The following is a 10,285-nucleotide window of genomic DNA, read 5'->3' as shown; positions in this document are numbered from 1 at the left end:
TCTTTCCCTGTACTTTTCTTCCTTTCTAGTCCTGTATCTTCTCTTACTCAATGTGTTTCATGATTCTTCTTTCTTGTTTTCACTCTGCTCCTACACTTTCCATAATCTTTATCTATCTTGGCAGCTGGCCACACACTGCTTGAGAAAATATTTTCCCAAAGATTTTTCATTTCCACCATGTCAGGGAAAATATTTTCATGGATACAAGAGTTATTATCTTAATAGGAAAAAAGACATGATAGCAAAATTTCAATATTCATCTAAGAATTCTCAGAAGAAAGAAATGCTAATACAAATAATAACTGTCTGTCATTTCTGGATCAAGCTATCAAGTATTAAAAAGAAATCTCAGTTTAATAACTTGAAATGTTTTTCCAAGATCCAACCACAACTCAGAAAGTCAGTTGTTCGTATGTACAGGGACTACAGTACTACACAAATGAAAGAAGTGTCATTACAGCACAAAAGAATACCACAACAGTGAAAAATAATAATGTGCTTTTTAATCTAGTGGAAAAGGGCTAAAAATTCAAACTAGAAATAAAGTGCAACTGTTTAACAATGTGAATGCTCAACTAGGAAAACTAATTACTGGGGAAAATGATGGAATGTTTCCAACGTCGAATGTCTCCACATTACGGTCCAACAGCTTTCCAGGATTTAAGGTCAACAGAAGGGTCAGGCAGCTACACACTTTGACATACATGAAGTCAAAGCAGATGATCTTATAGTTTATTTTGGGCTTAACGTCTATTAAAATAAATTCCATAGTAAGTGAACACCCAACCAACTTTGCATGTCTCTTCAGTCTGGAAAACATATTCCACACAGGCCTGTCACCATCACAGAAATAAAAGACAGAAAACCTTCAAAGCCGCCTTTCCTCAGAACAGGTCTTTTGGAAACCAAAATGCCTATTTAAAAAAAATATTAAAAAAGGTAGAAGACTGGAAACTGCAGGGAGGGAACAAAAGGCACCAAAAAAAAGCTACAAAAAACCTGTAAACCAAAATATTTATTCCAAAGTTGGTTAAAGAAAATGTGACTTTATAGTAGGTCCTGACAAAAGGCAATTGTCATAAAAGTAAATATTGTTGAGAAATGGAGCGTATCTGTTCCCAGCTGAAAGAAGTCTGTCATTAGTAAATGCCAAGTATTCTGCTTACTTTAGTTGCTTTTAATTTCCACTCATATTGATTTCTTTCATTTTCCAGTTCTTCCACTTTGATTTTGAGATGTCTGAGCTCTTGTAGCAAACCCTGCAAAGGAAGAACAGCAGTTAAAAATAAGGTTACTCTAGTAGATATTCATTTTCCATAGTCCTGAATTAAAGATCATGCATGAACCACACAGTAAGGAACACCGAACCACCACATTAAAAATGATGACCTAGTCTTCAGACAACAACTACTATTTTGAACAGAGAGATACGGAATATTTTCTCAAACTCTCCACCTGAAATCATGAGCGAATTTCTTAGTCATATTAGAGACAACAGCTGATCCTGGTGAAGTCATGTGCGTCTCAGTGAAAATGAGCCAAACAATCCATCTATTTCTCTGATGAAGCTGTCTTTTAAATATCCCTTTTCCTTTTCCCCGATGGAACTGTATCTTATTGTTCATTCTGAAGGACAACATTATTAAATCCTGGATGGAGCTCCTATGAGACCAAATATCTTCAACTGAACTGTAGAAAGGAAAAATTTGGAAGTGCAACCCAATTTTGGAATCCTGTATAATGCATACATGAAACAACTATACTGATATTTTGTATTAAATTAATGTTTATTTTGAATGACTCCCAGATTTTACTCTCAGATTATTTCTCCTACATGCAGCTTGCACTATAGTCTAATAGTTCACTAGTTAGTTCTTAACAGAGTCAAGCTCAGAAACAAAAGCACTGTTTTCAAAATAAGCATCATATCCAAATGAGTTATTTTTTCAAAATAAACCTATGAGAGAAACTACTGAAAAACTCCCTCACAATATAAGCAGATTATTTATAAAATGAATTCTGGGGATCCAAACTTTAACCAAAGGGATACTGCAACTAAAGGAAACTGATTTAAAAGCAGGCATACCAGTATACTATGTTCAGTAAATATAAGCAGTTTATGCACAGTAGCTTTTGTTTTGATGTGGCATAATTTTGATCAAATGCAACTAGGATCTGTAATGTAAATTTACAAATGCTTTTCTGGTAACTGCTACTGTCAGAGAGCCCCCAAAAATGTGTTGGATTTGCTATTTTAAAGGTATAAATTGATTATTTTTATTATGGCTCTTTTCATTCACTTTATCTTTTGAAAAAGAAAGGGTACATTTCAGATAGCCTTACCTGAAACTGCATTTTATACCTGTGTTAAGCTTTTCAGATATTCAAGAATTAACAATCTGTGTCTAGAGGACTGGTTAGGGCGCATGCATCATGCACATCTAGGGTGACATTGTCATGAGGAAAACTAGCAAACTACCAAAACACGCTGGCACGCTGCATTCAAAACAGACAAATCTCAACTAAGGAAAAAAAACCAAACAACCCAAAACAAACCACACCAGCACTACAGACGTACAAGTAAAATGAAAATCATAAAAAACCTGAGAGAGATTATTTGGTCTTGCAGGTATCTGTGCTTTAGTAGACAGACATCAGCAGTGACAAAATTCATAATCGGGGTGGGCTTTTTTTGGTAATTTTTATGACCACCTCACTCTTCAAAGATTAATGCTAATATTTCACAACATGGCTCTGGTTAGCGGAATTTAGTTTCTGCAAGATTGCGAGGCAACACACAGGCTTTTGCTAAGCTGTACTTCGCGTACATCACACCGAGAGCAATTCTTCTGGCTGAGGGTCTCTACCACTGATCTTGGACTAGACTGAGGACCATTAGGTGTCAAGTCTGGTTTCCTATCTTGAGACTTTCTTTCTTGGATTCTACTATTAATTTCCAGCTGCAGTCTACACATCTGCTCCTGCAGGTCACTGATCAGGTTCACTACTGACTGAAAACATGGGAAGAAAACAAACAAACAAAAACCAAACAAACAAAAGGTGAGAAAGAAAATTATGCAAAGAAGAAAATTCTGCAGTTGCAGCACTAAGAAATACACGAAGAACATCAAAGGCAAACAAAAAAAAGACAGATTATGTGCATGTGTATAAATCTGGAATATTGCACAAAGCTACAGTTTGAATAGAACAGAATCTGTATTCCAGACTAATTCATTATTCTGATCCTAATGTGAAGATCAGAATTTGGCCCCTCATTTTTGGAAATTTATCCAGTCACATGAAGACAGATACCAGGGAAAACTGGAACATATTCTAATATGCTGGCTCAGAGGCACACTTTTGCTGAAATGGACTTGATTATATTCATTTACACAGCCAAATCATCCACTAGGAAGAAATTGCTCAGCTGGGGCCATAACCTACTCTTTCACAATTTATACACAGAATTTGCTAGTAAAGTAATTCTGTTTCCAGATCTAGCATGGGTCAGAAAAATACCTCCGTTACCTAGTTTGCTAGCTAGGCAGTATCATGACAGAGAGAAAGAGTTAAGCAACATACACAGGAGGAAACAAAAGATACCACAGAAGAAAAAGTAATTAAAGTGCACTGATTTGCTGGCCAGCTTCTTGGATTTGTGTGCATCAGTAGTATGCACAAAAAAATCTAGCTACAGAAAGCAAACCAAAGACAAGAATTAAAATCTATATAATGTTTCACTCAAATTCCCTAACCCAATAGCAAACAGTGCTGGGTATTTCCTCAGGTATTACAACTTTGGAGTGCCTTTCTCTTAATTTTCATGTACATTAATAACGTATGTTTTGTGATTTCTCAATCTTCTCAAGTGGAATAAATTTGATGAGACTAAACCATCTCCCAAAGGGGTGCAGAAGTTTTTAGTGGACAGAACAACAGATGACAAAGCATCTTTTTTTTAAATTATTTTCTTCATTACAATACTCAACAGTCCTGTAATCTCAACTTTCTGGTGAACCAATAACCTCAAAGCTCGGGAACAGCTACTGCAAAGACAGGACACTACTCTGACTAGGTAAGTAATGGGTTGGCCAAAAAGTAATTGCATCTTTTTCTAGGTAAATGAAAGGTGAATTTTTCATGGGAAACAAAAACTTTACGAAACAAGACAGTGTCCATTTTGTTCAATTACCTTTTGCCATCTTTCAGGCAACTTCATGATTCCATGTTCAAAAAATTTCTTATATCTTTTTGGCAAAAAACAGTTTCAAGAACGATTGGATATCCTCATCAGCAGTAAAGGCTTTATCATTCAAGATGTTTTGTAAAGAACAAAACAAATGGTAGTCTGGATTGTGCCAGGGCTGGCCAATATGGTGGATGTGGTAACACATCCCACCCAAGCTGCAACAGTGTTTGACGAGTGACCGAACTGGTATGTAGTCTAGCGACATTATGGAGAAACACGCCACCTTTGTGATTCACCAATTCTGGAGGCTCCTGTTTGATGGCATCATTTAATTTATCCAGTTGATGACAGTACCTGTCCAAATTAAGGGTTTGGTTCCTTGGAAGCAATGTGAAATACACAATACCTGTGAAATCCCACCAGACTGACAGTGTAAGGACAAAACAAATGCTTTGGTGAATATTTGCTTTTGAAGTGCTTTCAGCTGGTTCATCACACTTGCTCCACAATCTTTTTCATTCATTGTTGTTGTAGATGATCCATTTGTCATTGCCCGTTATCATATGTTTCAAAAATGGATCATTTTCCTCATGTTTCAAGAGAGGATCGCAGATGTCAATGCACTCAGTGAGATGAATTCCTCTGAGCTCATGTGGTACCCAAATATTGAGCCTTGTAATGTATCCAAACTGTTTCAAATGATTTGCAATGCTCAATTACAGTATGTTAAGAGTATCAGAAATTTCTTGTGTCATTAAAAGCCAAATGGAGCCGATTAATGTGTTTATTCTGTCGTTATCAACTTCAATTTGACTTCCAGAGTGTGGTGCATCTTCAACATCAAAATCTCTAGACAAAAATTTAGCAAATCAATTCTGACACTGACATAGTTTTAAGGCACTTCACCATACACATCGCAACTTTTTATGAGACTGCACAGCTTTTTTCCCTTTTCGAAAGTAATATAGCGAAATATGATAAAAATGTTACTTTTGACTTTCCACTTTGAAATCGACACAAAATAAAAAATTGTTAATGAAATTGTGCACTTTCTTTTTCTAAAACAAACTTTAACTGTCTGCTGTCCTGTTACATAATGTATTTGTAGTTTAAAATGAAGTTAGTTACATTTCAGGACATGTATGTCCATCTATTAAAAAACCAACACAATTACTTTTTGGCCAACCCAGTATTTAACACAATCAATCTCAAGCTGTATCAGCATGCACAGACAACTTTAAAAATTCACAAAGATTCCCTTTCAAAAGTATGTATCAGGTAAAAGAGGTTCACATCAGTTAAGTATTTTTGTAGGGCACTGTGCTTAAGATTAAATTCAGAAAAGCAGTTGCATATATTTTACTTTACAGATATTATTTTCAATCAGGATCACAACACCTGGTGCTCATCCTCTTTCATCCAACAAACCTTTTATGTACATAACTGAGGATTAGTTCCGTAAACAATCAAAAAATTTAGAAAGGATACTGGGCCTCAGCATATCAGCTCTGAAATATCCAGTCTTTTATAGGCTGCCATGCCTTGCTAGGGCTGCACAGGTAAGACAAGACAGCCTCCTCCAGTATCAGCTCCCCTCAGTGAAACCATATCCTTCCCACATTCAGTGGCTGCATTAGCCACTTTGCAGGAATACAGAATGACAGTGGTGAGGAGGATATCCCCCTCACTAACTCAGCCTCTTATCAGAGCGCGGCAAAGCAGAACACCCATAGGACTCACTGTACGTACAATCTAGATACTATCCACGATCTCTCCATCTTCCATGCTTTGATTGTGTTTCTTTTTTTACCATCTTCACAATCAGATACCTCACTGAGCAGTACCAACTGTAGATTGAAATCATCAGGATACACACCAATCTCCCTTGTTTCTTTTGAAACACCGCGGCCTTAGTCTGCGCTCATCTTTGACAGAGAACACTGCTAACCCATAGCAGACAAACTGCACAGACTTTTGAGTATAAACTGACAGCTGCTCCAGTTGTGGAAACGTGGGAGACTTCAGAAACACTTCTGCTGCCACTTTGTAATTCCTTTCTCTTCTGCCTCACATTAAAAACAAGAATAGGAAACACTCTGTGTCCACACAGACTTCCCTCGGGGCAAACATGACAGTACAGAAATGGCCGAAATCTCTATTCCAGTGAAGGACAGGAGGTCTATGGAGGAGAAACAGATGAACTCCAGCTGCAATACATGACTTTACAGTTGTTTCTAGTTTCAAGGTAGTAAAAGGCTTTTCATGTTTGAGATTCTTTCACAGCATGAAAATTTATTAACACTAACATACTATATCTTGAATTTGATTCAGGTGAGACAACACACCAAGCTCTCCAGTGGGAGTCAGTGGCTCACAGACTCACGTTTCTTCGAAACTGCAAGTAACTATGCACTAGATATTTAATTCAGAAGTGTCCACACAAGAGCCACTGAACACTTCCCAACAGCTCAGAGCGAAGTTCAGATGCTCAGCACAAAAAAGCAAAAAATTGCAATCATAGTAGAAAAGAAAAGGTAGGAGAGAAGAAGGGCTGTTCAGCAAGCTGAAATCAACAATTACTCCTGCAGTCTCCTGATAGCAACAGAAGGCCTCTTTCGTCTATGTTCAGGCAAAGCAGGCATCTGGGCTTCCATTAGTTGCTTGATAATGCTGCTTGCTCATACCTTGCCACATTAAGAAAATACATTCCCAAAATTTCTAAGGCTTCTCAGGGAAAAGAAAAGCTACATAAATTCCCTCAGGTGGGATTTCAGAAGATTTCACAGCATTACTGTAGCAAAAGCAGAACATTATTACACAAAAAAGGGAATTAAAATAACAAAGCCAAGAATGAGACTGTCCATTTACAAGCAGCTAATCTACTGGCCCCTGTGTTACATACATACATATATATATATATATAACTACATGGCACTTAAATTTAGCTTGTGTTTTTGAAGGGCCAGAGACAAGTGGCATTCAGTGTGAAATTAATATCTTTGAGAAGACGTTAGAGATGCTTGATACACTCTTTGCTGCTAAACAAAACCAAACCACAGATAAAGTGAAATGAATCGGACACATTAAAACTTCTCATATTTAGAAGGACATCTTAAACTTATTTTGTTTCCTCCCAACCCAACCAGAGAAATAATTCTACAGATAAATTCTATGTGGCTGGAAACAGCTGCTGTGAAATAAGCCAACACAAAATTAGAGTACAGAGCAAAATATGTTTTAGCTGTTATTCTTCAATGCAACATTTAATTTTAAACCTGTTATTATATTTAAGAATTATTGCAGGGTCAGCTATGAAGTATAAAAGCTACACATAGGCTTTATATATGTTCAAGCAAGCATCCAGATTGACTGAAAACAACCCCTGTTTACCTTGACAAATTGGATTAATGCTTATTCAGGACAATCTGAAATAACTTTAAAAGTGGCTCAACGAGCAAACCAAAAACGCCGTTTAATTCCCACGGCTTTACTTACAGCAAACATTCTCCTCGCTTTGTACACGCAGGCTTGCGACTTTCAACAGGCCAGAAATCTAATCACATCTCAGGGTAGTTAATAATTCAGGGCATTCTTAAGACAACGATTCTCAACTTTTCCATCAGATTAGAATTAGCAGGAACGTTTCCTATCACGTAGCAATACAACAAAGGAACAAAGGCTTCCAGGCCAATAAAGCTCAACTTTTCCATCTCGGGAGGCCACACACCTTGTTGCAGTGGCAGAAGAATTTCACAGGTCGTAGCCTCACCCTCATCTCGGGTCCAGACCGACTGGGTACTTAAAAGTCCTGTCAATGCAAATGCACTGAAGGGCTTTGCCGCTTTCCAGGAGTCAGGCTGACTGTGCATGTCCTGCAGCAACTTAAACAGCCCCGTCCTGGTATTTGATGTTTAATGGGAAGTACTGAAGGCCTCTCAGGAAGGTGGCTGCTGCGAGCAGGGTGCCATCTGTAGCAATTAGGTGCTGCACCGACCTGTTTAGATTTTCAGGTAGTAGGAGACTGCTTAGGCCTTCTGTACACAAGACACTGACGATTATGGGTGAAAGAGCACGAGAAGGCCACAGATGGTAAAAAGAGCAGCTGGTGCCTCTCTGGCTGGCAACCTCTGCCAGAAATTGCTCTCTTGAAGCTATCTTTTAATCTCGAAAGAAAACTTCAGAGGATAAGTCAAAAAACAAACACACCCCAAATGTATTATGTCACTGCAGGTAAATTACTTATGTATAGTTATCAAATATTCCACTAGCAACATTACAGAGAGCGAAGAGTTTTCTAACACTGCCTGGATTTCGAATTCTCGTAAGTCAATGTGGAACACAATGTCATTTTTTCAGTCCAATGTCATTTTTTCAGTCAGCAATGTATAAATCTTGGACACAGTAATCCTCCATTGCCACGTAATTGTCTCCTCTTGGTTGGTCCCCTCACAGGATCACTGAGTAGGGCAACACATGGTAATTCATATGACTTACTGTTCTCCATAATCACTCTCCCTCCCAGCTCCCACCTACTGCTCACAACCATGAAATTAATGTTGTTCATATGATTCCGTGTTTTATACTCATTTTGTTAACCAACATGGTAAAAAACAAAGCTGCTTTGATGTCCAGAACTCTCCACATCTGAAGGGGAATAGGGGTTAGAATTTCCTCCAGCGCACATCATGTTTCTTGCACTATTTATTACATAACCACAAGGGGAAAGGCTCATTTGAGGAAAATGCCCTGCCTCTTGCCTTTCCCTCCCAGGTGTCATGAGTGCATTAAAATCACCAAGTGTGATCATCTAAGTGTCTGTAGCACTCCTGATACCACTGAGCTGACAGTCTTCTCTGCCACAAACAAGGAAATAGAAGCGTACTGGTAGGCCTCATGCGGCCATGCCAGTCCAGCTCCTGTGGAAAGGAAAGGGTTAAGCGAACACCAGTTGTAATGTATGCTTCTGGAAGGGACTTTGTGCCTTGATTAAAGCCAAACAGCAACCTTTGAAGTATAATGAGAGAGGGGAAAAGAAACCACATCCCAAAAATGCATAATCATATTCCTCACTAAATTCACAGAAGCAATGATACACACAGTGGTGTAAAGACAGACAATCCTACCGCATGTTGATTTCAGGTCAAAAGCTCAGGTGTATAACAGCACACCATAGACACATGATAGAAAAAAAACAAATGACAAACCAACAAAGAGAACAAGCCAATGGAAGAAACTCACCTCAGCTTTGTTCTGTTTCTCTTCATATTCACTCTGTTCCTTTTCCATACCAACCAGCTTAATCTTCAGGTCTGAAACTTCAGCCATTAGATCTAATTTCTGAGTCTCTAGTGATGTTCGACTTAGCAACTCCTGAAAGCGAAGCAGAACATTTTCTCCAGTTATTTATTTGAACACTTACAGAATGCTACATGATTTAGTGGCAGACCCACAGAAAAGTCTCTACCCTAGAGTTTAATACTTTCAATATGAAAGCAAAATTATTATCTTCTTCAAAATTCACATTTGCTACTGCTTTGCAATCAAAGAAATGCAGCAAGATAGATTTGATGTAAGCATTTACTGCAAGCAGAAAAAATAATGCCGTGATTGGCAAATTTCTCTACCACTCTTCACAGTGTGTATACTTTGAACTGTTTAAATGGTGTGTTTCTCAAGTTCTGCAGTTATTTTCACCCAAACGTTCTCCTGCGTTAATCACTAAACCACTGTGTTCCCCTCCCTGTTTCAAGAAAACGTGTGGCAGTGTTACTTCCCAGGCAAGACATGAAATCAGAAAACAATACAAAGGCTGAACAAACAAAACCCAACATAATGCCACAGAGACCTTCACATGACACATTACTAAACAGTTGGCTACTTCCTAAAATACTCATCAGACAAAGCTACATTTTAGTATTACAATGAACCATTTTAGAACTTCTTATCATGTGTTATTCAATAAAGGATACATTACAGAATGTGCACCCTAACAAAAATACAGTACTGAAGAGAAGCAACATTTCTGCAGTCATGCCAGTAGTACTCACAAGTTTATACCATGCAGTACTTGCTAACTTTAGAAGGCTACACACTCTG

General features: G+C 38.0%; 1 protein-coding gene across 1 annotated transcript in view; it reads right to left on the bottom strand.

Annotated features, from left to right (window-relative positions):
* The window catches only part of PPFIBP2 (PTPRF interacting protein, binding protein 2 (liprin beta 2)), an 84,774-nt gene that overhangs the window by 26,232 nt on the left and 48,257 nt on the right, over positions 1 to 10,285 (bottom strand). The window contains exons 5-7 of the mRNA XM_010180605.1: positions 9,428 to 9,559; positions 2,829 to 3,011; positions 1,167 to 1,259 (exon numbers count right to left, since the gene is read on the bottom strand). Of these exons, the coding sequence (XP_010178907.1) occupies positions 1,167 to 1,259; positions 2,829 to 3,011; positions 9,428 to 9,559 (408 nt within the window). The remainder of the gene's footprint in view (positions 1 to 1,166; positions 1,260 to 2,828; positions 3,012 to 9,427; positions 9,560 to 10,285) is intronic.

The sequence above is a fragment of the Mesitornis unicolor genome, unplaced genomic scaffold (assembly GCF_000695765.1).
Source record: "Mesitornis unicolor isolate BGI_N332 unplaced genomic scaffold, ASM69576v1 scaffold28523, whole genome shotgun sequence".
Lineage (NCBI taxonomy): Eukaryota > Metazoa > Chordata > Aves > Mesitornithiformes > Mesitornithidae > Mesitornis > Mesitornis unicolor.
Note: the sequence above shows the minus strand (reverse complement) of the source record. Positions and strands in the feature narration are given on the sequence as shown.